Genomic DNA, 16,177 nt, shown 5'->3' on the forward strand with positions numbered 1-16,177 from the left:
GACATCTAGCTCTTGGTATCATGGTACAAAAGTTTTACAAAACTGGTGACTTTGTACTAGACAAGATGAAAAGTCTGATCATCTCGGGGTGGGAACTTTAATGTACCCATGCATATTTTAGATGATAGGGCAAAGGATATGCATACAATGTCCTCCATTGGAATGGTTTTAAAGGAAATCGCATCTACCTTAGGGTTAGCAAACAGCGCGTCCATGAAAAATGCCTAGTCCTATCATTTTTATTTACTAGTTGCCTGTGTATGGCACTTAACTGTAAAATGATCAGTTCTTTGTGCCCAAAGATCTGATTAAGTCCTAAACCACCATTACCACCTTTATGACCATACAAATCCATACTTTCCTGCAGATGTATAACTCCCTTGTGCAGAATACACTCCTGTGTGTGCTGTAAAGACATCTTTCTTTATTCAGGAAGGATAACTTGAATTTGTTCTTCCTGAAGATTTTTCAATTGTTATATTGAAACACAATTGTTGTACACGTGGATGTGTTAGGCTAACACAAAGGAATGATGATATATTAAACAGGACCAGAAAAAATATATCCAATGTAGAGGAAGAGAGAGATGAGTAGGGTGGGCGGGCCCATCCCCTAATCATATTTTGAACTAAAGAAAAAGACTTGTATTACAGGGTGAATAAAGAAAGAGACAAATACGACATCAACTTTAGTTCTAAAGTCTTTCAGATCACTTTTGATGACACTGTGATAAATATGGGCAGCTATTAAGAATGTAGAAAGAAGTAGCAAGCACTAAGTAAGATGAAGGTTATTGTATACATAAAATATGCTATTCAAAGGTAGATATGGAAGACTTTATGTGATGATGGCATAGCTGAAAAAGGTAGGTAATGGGCCAGATTCCAAAAGAGTTGCTCTCAGTGTAAGTGACTTATTTCAGGGTAAAGCCTATCTATAAACAGGCTTACACCAGGAGCCAAATTCCAAAAGACCTGCTCTTAGTCTGCTCTCAGTGTAAGTGGTCATTTACACTGAGAGCAAGTCTTTTAGAATCAGGCCCATTGTTTCTAGAAATAAAATTATTTCCTAAGACTGATGTTATTAATGCAGTAATCACCAGAACAACCCTGAAATCTCTGAACTTCTTTTATTTCTCTTAGAACTTGGATGCGGCATCCAAGCAGGGTGTACAACCTAAATGCTTGGTAATAATACATTCCCGTAGAGAAAATTAATGTATCAGAATTTTAGCCTTTCAACCATTTTTTTCAGGGTGACAAGTTTCATAGCAGCAATTTTGTAATTTTAGGTATGGTAATTATAGATGTTGCAAGATTATATTAAAAACATTAACCTCTATGTAGTTTATTATTACGTTATACTTTGAATTATCAGAGTAAACACTTTTCTTCTAGTTAAGAAATGAGGAAAAAGACGCTTCTGGTGATGCAGACAAATACATTATTAATACAGCATTATGCATATTTAGATAACTAGAGATTTCCTGAAAACAAAAATCATGCATCCTGTAATTAACATATTCAGAAAAAAAAGTTGCATTTTAGTGTAAAGTTTTGATTTCCTTTACATGCAAAAACATGTGGACTCATTAAAACTTGTTTATTAATTGAAAGCTAAACATTTACAATTAATTTGGTTCCAGTTATTGTGTTTACAAATCCTTACATTCACTCATCTTTTCTTCTTAGGAATGTGCTCATTTATAAGTTGTAACAGGTATCTTATCATTCAGAATGTAACATATCCTAAAGGTTAGACTTTTATAAGGACTCTAGTTTGAAAAAGAGCCAAGGTATTTTAGCAATTGCTGCAAGCAATAATGGTTCACGTTAAGAGCCGGTTCTCTAATGAGCACTTGGATAAGCACATCATTTACAAGTTCAGGCTTATAAACAGGAGATTTGAGTAAATTACATCAGAAAGCAAACGTTGATTAAAAGGGTTGTGATGGAAATGAATGTTGATGACAATATCAGTGCATTTAAAATTAGCTGTATTTTTTCTTTATAATACAACCTTGCTTTCTTACAGAAAGTAAATACAATGAATTCAAGAAAAAAAGAGATAAATAGTATTAAAATGAAGAATGCAATGTGATATTTAGCAGTAATATATAATGTCCACAACTAGCACTAGCAACTTTAATGCTAAATATCATCACCTGAAGAAGACTCTGCATACCACTAAATATCTGTGTCATTCTTATGTATCCGTGCTTAACTTTTGGTTGACTTCTTTCTGTCTATTTGTTTAACAAGTTATGTGCCAATACATCTATCTCTCTTGAAGACATTTATACTTATATAATTAACAGACATTTGGTTTTAGATCCGTCATAGGCGCTACCTTCTTACCGGAGTACTGCACCCAACATCCATTCGCGATCATTAAGATCAGTGGGGACATGTCCATATTTATTAGGGACCCTATTGCCGTGCATTAAACCTCACAAGATACCAACCTAGACTTTACAGAGCTCCTAGTGAATCTTAGCAAAATTGCCTGTCACCTCATTGTTTACTACAGGCCCCCCTGTTATATTCCATTCAGAGTCTAATGATTATCTAAGTCAATTCAAAATGCTACCCATTACACCAAATACCCTCATTATGTCAGACTTTAATTACCCTTCTACCAATGGACTAACCTATGCAACCACCAGAACATATACCCAGAGATTCTATGATGTTTGTAAATACTAACTCCCTCACAGGGGTACTAACCTCCTTGGTTCTGTCCTTACCTGCCACTCCCCTTCCTTAGCCAGCTAAATTAAACCAACCAGATGTAATATTAACCCTTAATAATATTAACCCATATAAACCCTATTGTATTTCAGGATTTTGAATTATTCAAAAACATCTTATTGCTAGTTATCAGTAACCTTGATAAACACAACTGACATATTGTTACACACTGATTCATGATGCCACCCTTGCTGTTGCGTATTCCTGACAGTTTTATTAACTCATGAATTAATGCGTTGTAGAGGATTCCCTGCAAGAATTATGATAAATTCAAAAGTATACCTATCTGTACAGTGAAACTTCAATATAAATCAGCTCTGAAAAAAAGCACATGGATCTTTATAAAAAAAATCCTCACTATGGAACTGATCCAAAAGCCTTAAGCAAGACCATTATGTAGTTCATAGCCATTTTTAACTTAGAGAAACTACCAGTACCAAGGATAACCACAAGGTCTTCTTCAATGATATTATGAAACTCAGATGCAGTTCTTACTTCCACTCTAGATTTATCCCATCTCCCACTTCATCGGAGAAACAATAGCTAATATCCTTGAGGGAAACTTTTGCTCCAGCTTCACTGTCTCCATGTATACGTTTGTCCCCCAAAATTTCTCCCCGTAATCACCCTACACCCAGTTACAGTAGCACTTTCCAAAATCAGAAATCTTAGCTCCATCAGTCCTGACAATATTCCATGCTGTCTGCTTATATGTATCTAACACCACATAGCCTAGCCCCTTCCAAACCTCCTTAACTTTTGTCTTTCCATAGGTTGTGTACCTGAAGCCTGGGAAAGAGCCACAACAGTGCCTCTCCAGGTGGCACCATCATAGATCCTGGCAACTATATGCCTATTACTCTTAATAGCACTATCTGTAAAGCTACAGAAAGGATAATTTCTGAAGTAGTTAGTAGCATGTACGGTCCTGTTTGATTTGGGAAGTGGTGTTATTAAGCACTCATAAGGTGTGGCATGAATTCTAAGTGTGTCTATTTAAATGTGCTTATGGCTAGACCTCTTATGGTCCCTGTGATTGCTTGCCTAGTATTATTCCTATGTTCATATGTACATGTGGCATAGCTGATCTCCAAACTTTTTATTGCAACAAATTCAGACTTGTCAAAGGTAAGTCATGTGTAGGAGCATCAGAAGAGGGCCAGACTTACTACTTAGACACCATTTCCACGCAGATGTCATTGGAAAACTCTTTAGTCTCAGTGTTAACCCTGATACTACCCACTGGATAGTAAACTGTCTTTCTTACAGGGCACGCACTGAAGAGGTGGAGAGATCTCTTATAACTGTAGAGATGTCACTAGTGGTGATACACAGGCCTCAATTTTGGGTCCACACTTTTACAGAAGTGAAATCTGTATCAAAGGCGACTGGAAAACCAAGTTTACATATAACTGCAAATTAGGCACATTGTCATTACTCACCATCATACCCAGATTCTCCACCAGATTCTGAAGCAAATGAATGCTTGTTGTGCTGGCCATGGGTTCATCCTATATAAGATATACAACATAGCAACCTTAACTAGCCAGTACTGTGGCATAGAGGGATAAAGCCCTAACTACAGCCCAGGCAACCTGGGTTTGATTAGCATCTCAGTCATTTGAGGTGCTGACAGGAAAGGTGTTTGCTGATGATGCTCCCTAAGGTGAGATGTGGTCCAGTAAGGGGTATAGCCCTTGGAAGTAGTTAGTGAACATAGGGGAATGGCAGAGGAACTGGGTAGGGCATAATTGCAAAAACAGAAAGTAGACAGCTGAGACCTCATGACATCCTTAAGTTCCAGAACTGACCCCGGCAATATACAGAGCAAGCCTGAGAGAGTTTGTAATAGCTGATAGACGTGAAGACATGTTGTGGATGTGGGACACTGGTAGGAGTGCGATGAGGATGATGGGGGGGTGGGCAACAAAAAATAGCTATCTTAAGTAAAGCTTATACCAACTACATTTATCACATTACTAGGACCCCCTTTAAAATAGACTCTGTTATTACAGACCTGGGTACCTACATAAACCATTAGGTAACCACTACTATGTCTCAGGTATGGATAGAAAGTCCTTTGGCAATATATAGCTTATGTGCTGTAGTATCTCATCTTGGTCAAAGGATGTCCTTGCACCTTTATACTCTTCGTACATTAGACCCATCATCAAATACAATGCTCCCTTAGAAGTATACATAAGCACCATGCCTCCCAAACATACCAAATTACTCGTTTTTTACCGAGTTTTAGGGTCCAAATAATGGGGTGCCAAGATTCCCAAGGAGCAGTCCTTCATTTCCAATTTTTACCAGGTTTTTAAAATTTTTCACACTTTTGAAGCTGACGTCATCACGTGCGCGATGACGTCAGCATCATCAGCCAGTCGGAATTGAGCTCAAGGGCTTTCCCAGCTGGCTGCCTGTTTGAAATCTGTCTGCGGTTTTCCTTTTCTGCTGCTTACTTAAGCCGGCATCTGTGAGCTGCTTATTTTATTTCTTTCCTTTTCTGCTTCTTACTTAAGCCGGCGAGCTGCTTATTTTCTTTCCCGTGTGCATCTGCTGCACTAACGAATGCGGTACTGAATTCTGGCCTTATGAAGGAAATCGCTGGTACTGAAGGAAAGGTACTTATACAAAGTGCTGCACAGACGGACGGACAGAGTATGCTTCTAAGGTACTCAACAGAGAGAGGGATGTGTGTGTGTGTTTGTGTGTGTGTGTGTGTGTGTGTGTGTGTGTGTGTGTGTGTGTGTGTGTGTATTATCGCAACCACAGCTTCTCTGCATTCAGTGCATTCTCGGCAACATTCTGTTCTGAATTAAGTAACCTGCTGCCGAGCGTTACAAAATGTTGCCGAGAATGCCATGAATGTAAACAAGCTGTGGCTGTGATAATACATAAGTACTGAAAGGAGCTATATTTTTGAGATAATCTGGTAGGAGGCCATCTCAGTCTGGCTTTGTTAAGGGAATGCCTTACCTACTCAACCTGATAGACTTCTTCAAGAGAGTCACCAAGGCTATAGACGAGGGGAAAACAGTGCATACCTCCTACCATGACCTGGCCAAGGTGTTCTATACAATATTTCACTCAGCTATTATTGACAATGTTGCACAACGAGGCATAAATCCTTATATAACTCACTAGATTGCTGTCTGTCACACAGATAAGACACCTCCACCAAGAGAAGGATCACCAATGGAGTACCCCAGGGCTTCATGTCAACCCTTTCCTGTTTAGCATTTACTTTTTGGAAGCCAAGGTTAATGTCAAAGGCCTCTGGCTCACCACGTTCTTAGATGACTTGTAAATCGGGAGCTGTCATAGATTCCCCCCACAACACTTGCATCCTACAAAAGGGTCTAGCCACAGGTTAAAACTCAATCTGAAGAAGTGCATTATACTGGCCTTTAGGAAATCATCCGCCCAAGCTAATTACCCCATTGATAAAACATCCTTAAGAGTTGACCCAGTAGTTAGGGATCTAGGGAAATATGTAGACAGCAATCTGGCTTTCAACCAACATGTAGCCAGGCTAGGAAAAAAAACATTCTATGTTGCCCAACACATAATCAAGGGTGCAACATTTAGGCCCAAAGAAGCTATAGTATGATTCTACGCTGCCCATATCAGACCCATCATTGAGTACAACGCCCCTTTTCACATGCACCTAACCAGGTGCTTACAGTAGTTAGAACGCCATCAAAGTTTCCTCACCAGGATAATATAGAGTATGACTACCCTGCCCTACACAGATCGACTTAAGACCCTATTAACTGAGAGGTGATCTATGCCTAGAATATAATGCATCCTCAGATTTAGCTCTGATGAATATCTTGCACATATGCCAAACAAACAGCACCAAATACACTAGATCCAAGGACCTCAACTTTGCATGTGACATAAATATAACATGCTGGAGAGACTGATATGTGTCTGAAAGGATAGCCACACTATGGAATTAGCTCCCATCCATATGAAGCAGAGTTCTTCCCTGACTCTGTTAAAATAAAACCTTGGCCACTGGCTGGGAAATCACAAATTCACCCCAGTCATGCCCCCATGTCTCTGATGGACAGAGGTCAACAGTAAGTAAATTCATTCCCATCTAATGTAACCCCCCCCCCCCATATAACCCTTAACCACCTCCATAATATAGCCATCATATAGGTGTCCAAGGTACTAGTTGATAAAACTGGGTTAGATTGCACAGGCAAGCGTAAAAAGGCCCTAGTGGTCATTAACCTATTATAAACCTATGAACCTATAGATTTATTTATTTTTTGATTTACTTCCATGCAAATATATGTATTTTATACACACACACACACACACACACACACACATATATATATATATATATATATATATATATATATATATATATATTTTTTTTTTTTTTTTGCTTCCAGCCATCATGACCATCAAGCGCCTCCCCATCTGCCCAATGGCCCATCCATTTCTCTCAAAGGCAAGAATCCTGAGGGCCACACATTCCTCCCAGGGACAAGGGTCAAGCTATTTGAGTGGTGACACCAATCTGCTTGCAGAATCTTTTTTTTTTTTTTCATTTAAGTCCTAGGTAGTCCCCGTTCAGGGTGTGACATGTGAGTCTTACCAAAGCTGTAGCACATATTTCCAGGAGTGATGATGTAATCCTCTGAAGAAGGCCATTGAAACAAGAAATTCTGTGAGGTTTGCAAAAAGGAAGAAGTGTCATGGACATGTATACCTATCAAATTCCCACCTGAAAGAGATGATTTGGCACTGTGTCATCACTAGTCTCACTTCCCTGCCATGCTGATAACTGATCCCAGATTGTCCGGCTTATAGTAAGGGATTTATACCTCTATGTCATAGAGATGTGACATGATTTCTTTTGCTCACACTGTGAGAAAACTAATACATGTAATAACATTACCATAATAATTTACAAGAAAATAAATTGCATTTATTACTTATCGCATGATACAGCCATTTGTAAATTTTAAAGCACAACTTGAAGTGTATCCAGGATTCCATAAGCATTCACTATATTTAGGAAAACAGACTTACACAGTGTAATAGCTGTTACTTAAGGTCTACAGAAAGAGCAGTTTTTCTCCAGTCTTCACTAAAATTAATTTCTACTGAATTCATCTTAAAAATGGCTTAGCTCAGCAGAATATGAATGGTAAAGCATAACATAGTTCAATGTATGTTTACAATTCTTGCAAGGAATAACACAATGATTTCCTGTACAAAAGCAGTAGCAACAAGCTTCTGTAGAGTCCTGCTCTTTACCAGTTGTAGCAACACTGTCTAGCATGCATCACTCTCTGGGTTGTTGCACAGTGTACATTTCATAAAGTTTTGTCCCTTAAGCACGGTTCTACACAAGTTATCTCCACTATATCTTTCCAAATTTCCTACATGTGGGTTTCTCTTTAATGCATTTTTCTTAATTACACTACCATTAGAGAAAACAAAGCAGGGAATTTCCTTCCTCTTGCTATACCATGTTGTCCAATACTAAATAGAAACTCCTCCATCCTAATTGAGCCTCAACTGATTGGTTGCAATCAGCTGTTCAGAAATTCTTCTCCAGATTCACAAATCACCCTCTTCCTTTTAAAGGCTACAAGAAGCCCCTCTGTCCTGCCTTTGCTTCATCTGGCCAGTTGGATTAGCACTTTAGGCACCCATGTTCTTCTTGGTTACCCTCAGCTCAGACTCAAACACTCACAATGAAATTCATATCAGTATCTGTGTGTAACTCCATTCTTTGGCTCTGTTACTGGGATACATATGCACCTGCAGAGTTAACCCTTTCAAAACTAATTTCCTCTGAGCTGATGTCTATTGCAGAGATAATCCTTTCAGGTCAGTTCTGCAGTCTTCTACCTCAGTTTATCAGCCTCCAACATAGCAATAGGTAGAGTTGCCAAACTTAATTTTCTCAACTGTCCATGGTTTTTGCAGAGATCCCTGAATATGACTAAAATATTGCTCAATCCTTACTGTTTTTTGAGAAGAGTTTTTAGACGTCAAGCAACAAATAATGGCCATCATTACAGTTACAAACTTCTTTTTCTTCAGAAAATATATGATAATTCAAATCCTCTTATTCTGGAATTTTTATGTCAACTGTGCAAAATTTAAAAAGAAAAAAAAAGGTGGTAATGACATAGGACCTCTTGCTCTGACTAGTTTTTGGCTTTGTCCGTGATTCAAGATGTAAGAAGCTGAGGACTTTCATTACTTTTTCTGAAAGTCTGACACACAGTCTTCAAAATGCTAATCATACAGTATCCTGAATCGAAAGTCACAGGACATTGTAAAATACATATACATAGATAGATAGATTTCTGTTGCAATGTAGTTTATATTAAAACAGCACATAAAGCAAAGAGCGTCTCACAAGCTGCGAATTACGTATTTTGAACGCGGTGGTGGTGCTGCAACCGTGGTGGTGGTGCTGCAGTAGCGTTCTCACCTCACAGTAAGACGCTGTCCGGTTCGATTGTCAGCTAGAGCGTCTTCTGCGTGGAGACATGCGTGAATGGGCGTACCTTCGTTGAAGGTTGTGCGTCAGAGCTGGCAACTTTGCACGTAAAAATCTGCTGCCAATCATTAGCGGACCGGAGTTCCGCTGTGGCGACCCCTAACCGGGAAAAGCCGAAAGACACAACAACATTTATTTCGAACTAGTTAACCAGGGTACTGCACTGATCACATTGGAGCCATTTCAGTGTCTGCCTGGGTAAAACATAATAGTTACATGACAATATATAGAGATTGAATGACTTAATGCAATATATACAGATATTACATACAAAGTGAATACCGACCATTAGTAATCATTCAACCACATGACATTTGAATAATCAGGCAATCAGAGCATGTAATTGTTTTAGTGCTGGCTACCAAACATTCTAATTTAAATGCCAGCAGATTCATAGTGTTCCTTCACCTTTCAAAACAAAACCTTTTGCACATTCTCACATTAGTTAGTCTGTATTTTTTCTTTACATTTTGTTTTCTTTCTGATATCTCTCTTTTCCCTGGTTTTCAGTTGTTTGGAAGACAGACTGCTGTGTTTAACCAGCCTTCTTCATTATAGGGACAGAAAGGTAATCATTTTGTCTGAAAATCAACATTATTTATTGCAGGTACATGGTAGATCTTCTAGTACAGGAACTTTTCTGCTCACCCACTGAGTGGGAAACAGGCTTCTTCCTAATCATTTTACTTTCTAGGAATTGCAGCAGCATCTCACTGCTATCATATTGTAATGTACTACATATAGAAAATGATCTTTTGATTTATCTTTATTTTATTTCCCTCTTGTAGATCAATTAGTGTGTATATATCTTTAAGAAGATATCCAAGGGCTTGCACTAGAGTATAAATACTGAACGTGCGAGCCTGACTTCCATTTTGTAGCTAGCTGTTGAGATGTGAACGTGTACACGTAAGCTCTGTTTGTTGACTAGTTTGTTTGTATTTAATGATGCTGCTATCCATCCTGATGTGTTTGTATATGTTAAAGCATATGAACGAAACCCCAAGCCTTCTTGTTATATGTATTAAAGACGTACGAGCAACACCTGTGCAGCAAGGACTGGCCTTAGAGTTTTGAAGATTTGCAGAAGAAATGCTGAAGTCAAAGTTTCCAGTCAGAATTAATGAATTTTGAGAATCCTTGGCAGCTTTGATAGACTCAGAGGATGTAGCAGGAACAATAGTGAGGGACACTCACCAGAATTCATGAAATGAGCATCTTTCACAAGAATTTGTGAAGTTATATAGTCCTGCTACTTTATCTCTTTCTGCCTGAAATAACTGGACTTGGCTTGTGTGTTTATAATCTGAATTTATGTTTTAGTACTAAAACAGATAATAAAGGAGTAGAACTAGCACACTCCCATGAAGTTATTCATCAAATTACATCTATATTTAGCACTCCCATGAAGTTAATCATCCAATTACATCTATATTTAGTCATCTGTAAACACAGACTAAAGAAATTACAGAAGATTATACAACGACCCCCCATTAATATTCAAAAACGTGCATGCTGATTGGTCAGTGTGCACGTTGTAAATCAGAGTTATAGTAATGTAAAAAGGTCCAGTCGCCCGGACTTTTTCCATTACTATAACTTTTTTTACAGCAACAGAGAACGCAAGATCTCCGTTGCTTCACACTGTCTCGCTATGTTAAATGAGTTTAACATAGCGAGATAGCTTTAAAAAAAGCAACGGAGATTCTCTGTTGCTTTTTTTAAAGCTGTCTCGCTATGTTAAACTCCTTTAACATAGCGAGACAGTTTGTAAAAAGCAACAGAGATCTTGCTTTCTCCGTTACTTTTTTCAAAACTGTCTCGCATTGTTAAATGGGTTTAACATAGCGAGACAGCTTTAAAAAAGCAACGGAGATTCTCTGTTGCTTTTGCCCACAGCTCTGATGTACTGCGTAGGCATACGCATGCGCAGTACATCAGAACTGCCGCAAAATACCAGACAGCTGTGAAAGGGCAGCAAGGAGGAATTATACAATGCCATTATTTAAGAAAAGTAATTATTTTTTTTCTTAAATAATGTCATTGTATAATAGCAATAACCCACTTCTGGGTGTGGGTAATGCTGGATTTACCCATGGTTGGCTTTGTTTGGCCACTCGGGCTTCACCCTCGTAACCAAACCACACCAACCGTGGGTAAATCCAGCATTACCCACACCCAGGCGTGGGTTATTGCTATAATTCTCTGTTACTAAATGCAAGTTAATAAAGAGAAAAGGACAAAGTAACTTGCTATTGAGTGGGAGAGACTCCAATGAGAAGGGGTCTCCAGTGACAGCATTGTTTGTTCCTGCCTAAAGCCAGCCTGTAGTGACAAAAAGACAGAGCAAGGAAATGGAAAGTGTTTAAAAATATGGGGTGCTCAACTGAACTGAGATTAAAACAAAAAAAGTTCTCACCTGCTATTAATCAGTGACTTATCACTTAAAGAGCTGGGACGGAACATTTTAGCCATCATCTCAGGTGTCATATTAATCTGACTCAGAGTCAGGAGTTTGTAGCAGCTTTCCATCTCTGGGCTATCTGCGAAGTAAGCTGGCATTCCATTACTCAACTGCTGGTTCAGGCCTGTAATTAGGAATAAATACAGTATGACAGTGAAACTACTATCAAGTCACTTATTTACTAATTAGTCACAGAGATATTACTACCACATCCTTTTCACTTTTTATCTATTTACGATATTTTAAAAGTGTTTCTGATGACAGTACAATTAAAAGGTGACATAAGACTGTTGTAACAGTGAAAATGGAAAAAGAAACATGACAGCTCTAGGGTGGTTCATCAAAGACAGACTAATCAAGTTCATTGAGTCTAACATCAACAAACTCAAACACACTTGGCTGTAAAATAAATTCATCATACCTGCACATGACATGAGCATACAAATAATTATTTGTATGTTTTCTAGTAGGCAGCAAAACCCACCATATTCCCCATATAGGGCACAACATCCCATACACATAGCCAGCCTTAAACTTAACTGTGTAAACCTAATGCCAAACTCAACCCTTATGTAAATCTTAATACTAACTCCACTACAAACTCTACCCCATTACTAAAATTACTGACACATGCAGGCACTTCAGTGCGGTATATGGCCATATGATAACACAGTCAGTATAGCATTCACACAATTGGAATTCAGCTAGAATAACACAAAACATCTGCTTTCCAATAAATTACCACCAAAGTAGCTTATTATTTATCTTTTTATTGTATTTATTATTTATTTATTTACTTCCATTTGTTTACTGGGAAAGTCTGACTGGGTAATAAATTACGCCTTTTCTACAGAGGTCCAGAAGAAAAAAAGCTCCATCAGTCTTACATACATTAAGTTACAAAGTTGATTTCCATAGATTTTCTTATAATGCACTTAACATCTAACAACTCTTAGGTTCATAGGTTCATAGGTAGATACTAGGCTATCTGCCCTAGGGCATTTATAAGCCTAGCCAGAGTGTATTTGGCTTCTGCCTCCCTATTAGATTAACCTACTGTGCCTCTGTAAAGTAGGTCACAGAAGGTACCCTTTTAAGATTAGTTTACTGTGCCTCTGTCTAGCAGGGACACAGGAGAGATCCCAGTTGTGAATTTGCGATTTCCCATCCACGCGTCCAAATTTCGCTTGAAGAGGGTCAGCGAGGGGCTATGTCTAACATGAATTGGGATTCTATTCCAGAGTGAGGGGAGCCTCTGGGAAATGAATCTGTCCCTCCAGCATGTCCAATTTATTTTTGTGCTGAGGTTTAGGTCCCTGCAGCATGTAGCTCTAAGGGACTTGGATTTTTTGAGGTGGAGCATGTCCATTAATTCTGGGTTTGACATGGCTTTGTACGTCAGGCATAGATCGTCTCTGAGTAGGCGGTAAGAAACTGAGTAGAGCTGGAGTTTCTTTAGTCGAGCTGCATAGGACATCTGTTTGTAGCCCATGATCCTCTTGGTGAGGTACTTTTGGGGTCTCTCCATTTGCTGCAGGTGTCGGGTAAGGTACATCCCAAAAGGGGCATTGTATTCAATTATGGGCCTGATGAGTGACGAGTAGAGGGGCACAGTGACCTCTCTTGATCTAGATGCAAACCCTTTCGTGATAAGGTGGGCTATATAGAAGGTCTTTCTAACCACTTTGGTAAAGTGATTATCAAAGGAGAGATTACTATCTACGTTGGTCCCCAAATCTCTAATTACTTCTTCCGTACTTAATGGATTACCACCTATGTGGTAATTTGTGGGCACCTTGTTTTTCCCAAAGGGGATGACTATGCACTTTTTAGCATTTAGCTTGAGGCCATGGCTCTGGCACCAAGCATCCGTCTCTGTGAGACCCTTTTGGAGGATGCTTGTGTCAGCTGGAGATTCGATTATGGCCCCCAGTTTGTAGTCATCTGCAAACTTTGTCAGCCATAATCCCCCCGTGTTAGCCTGAACCTCAGAGAAGTATATACTGAACAAGAGAGGTCCCAGAACTGAGCCCTGTGGGATGCCACTTGTAACTGGTTTGGATTCGGACATGGCACCTGTGATTCTGACCATGTGGGTTCTATCTCTGAGCCAGTTTTCAACCCATCTTGTGATATAGGGGTTGATATTTAAGCTGGTAAGCTTATTTATGATGCCCGAGTGGGGTATTGTGTCGAAGGCTTTTGCGAGGTCCAGGTAAGCTGTGTGGACTACCTTGCCCTCATCTATGGCTTTGGTAACTGTTTCAAAGAAATCAACTAGGTTTAAGAGGCAAGATCTGCCCTTAACAAAGCCGAATTGGGTAGGGTCCAGTGTCTGGAGGCTCCCAATGTCTTTGTTTATGAGTTCCATGATAATACGCTCCATAGCTTTACAGACCAGACTAGTCAGGCTTATGGGGTGATAGTTTCCAGGGTCCGTTGTGGCACCACCTTTGTTGAGTGGGACCACTGTAGCTGTACGCCATTCTTTGGGTACATATCCTGTAGTAAGGCTAAGTTTGAACAGTGACTTAATGTGAGGGTTCAGTTCTTCTTGGAGCTCATGTAAGACACAGCCTGGGACACCGTCCGGTCCCATAGATGCTGTGTTTTTTGCTTTGGAGAGGGCAGTTTTCACCTGTGCATCTGTGATATCAGGGAGGTTACATTCAGTTGGGATAGGCGTTTGCTCCTTTGGGGGGGAAGGGGGGGAGAAGTTTGCACTGAATCTGTCTGCCAGGATGTTGGCTATGTTTGTAGGTTCGGTATATTTTGTACCATTATGCAGCAATTCAGAGCATATCTGGGAGTTTCCACCCATGTTCCTGACATAACTAAATAAGGCCTTGTGATTGTCTTTAGTGTCTAGGGCAATTTTTCTTTCGAAACTGGCCTTTGATGATTTTATGAGGGATCGAAGTTTCTTGCTAATACTGATCAGAGATGCCTTCCCTTTTTGAGATTTTGCTCTGTCATGTAGTAGCTTCCTCCTTCTGTTGTTTAGCTTATTTATGGCCGGGGTCCACCAGACTGGTCTCCTGTTTTTGGAGGAGTGAGTCTTGGTTTTATTTGGGATAGCACGATCCATGCATTCCTGCAGGTGCTCATAGAATGCATTTGTAAAGGATTCTGCGGATTGGGCTGTATTATCCTCTGGCCCAGGGGCTTTGAAGGATTCCACCTCAGTCTTGAGAAGTGCAAAGTTGGCTTTTGAGAAATTCTTTACAGTGATTTCCTTGGCTGGGGGTGGGGACAGGATATGGATGTCCAGGGAAATTTGTTTATGGTCTGATCTTACTAATGAGGGGTTTACCTCTGGTGTGGAACATAGAGTCCCCATGTTGATGATGACCAGGTCCAATATGTTGTTCCCTCTTGTGGGAGTGGTGACCAGTTCTTCCATCGCGTTAGAGTTTATAAATTCAAGGAACCATTAGGCGGGGGTGTTTGGGCTTGAGTAGTTTTCCCAGTCAATGTTTAGGTAGTTGATGTCACCCAATAACATAGTGTTTGGAGAGACCTTCATATTCTCCAGTGTTCTCAGGAATGCCAAGTGGGGTTCCTATAATAGGGAGGGTGTTCTGTAGCAGGCTACAAACTGAAAGGCAGTTTTGCCCGCTGTTAGTTGCACATGAATGGTTTCTGATGCTTCGTGCAGTGCCACTAACCTGGAGGTGTAGGTATCTTTGATGAATATAGATACTCCCCCTCCTTTTGTGCTTCGGTCCGAGTTTTGGGGCCAAAACGCATGGTATGAGTTATAACCTGGTAGTGCTGGGGTACTCTCAGGAGCCTTGAACCAGGTATCTGTTACTGCACAGACATCGATTTTCTCCATACTGAGGAGAGTCTTGAGTGCATGCATCTTGAGGTTTAGACTTCTGGCATTGAGTAGCATCACCTTTAGTTTTTTTATCTTTGGCTGTCTATGGAGGAGGGTTTGTCCTTTGAGCCTTGCCTAAAAAGGGAACTATGGGGGTGGCAAGAGCCTTGGCCAGTATACGAAAGCCTAAGGGTGACAGGTGCAAGCCGTCCCTAGCGAAGCAACGTGGCTTGTCGAGCATGTCATCCCAGGCTGACAGACACTGGATCCCATTTGAATGACACCAATACTTTAACCAATTGTTGAAACTGATCATTTTGTCTTTATACTGTGGCATCATTCTTGGTGAGGGCAAGATGCTACTCAAGGTCAGGATCATACCAGCCTGGGCTACATGGTCAGAGAGCTCCTCTATGTCTCTTTTCATGTAGTCCAGGGAGGTACGTCTCAGGTCATTCACACCAGCATGGACAATGATGGAGTCATACTTGTACTTGCTTTGGAGTGACCTGAGTGCTTGCATTATGTGGCGGATCCTGGCACCCGACAGGCAGCTTACAGTGACCTTCTCCTTGTTCAGTCTGGTGAGCGGG

The 16,177-nt window shown here is 40.0% G+C and overlaps 1 protein-coding gene across 1 annotated transcript in view; it reads right to left on the reverse strand.

Annotated features, from left to right (window-relative positions):
* The window catches only part of FERMT3 (FERM domain containing kindlin 3), a 577,997-nt gene that overhangs the window by 230,659 nt on the left and 331,161 nt on the right, over positions 1-16,177 (reverse strand). The window contains exon 5 of the mRNA XM_044075734.1: positions 11,717-11,885. Within this exon, the coding sequence (XP_043931669.1) occupies positions 11,717-11,885 (169 nt within the window). The remainder of the gene's footprint in view (positions 1-11,716; positions 11,886-16,177) is intronic.

This window comes from Protopterus annectens, chromosome 6.part1 (genome assembly GCF_019279795.1).
Source record: "Protopterus annectens isolate FY-2018-M chromosome 6.part1, PAN1.0, whole genome shotgun sequence".
In the NCBI taxonomy this organism is placed as follows: domain Eukaryota; kingdom Metazoa; phylum Chordata; order Ceratodontiformes; family Protopteridae; genus Protopterus; species Protopterus annectens.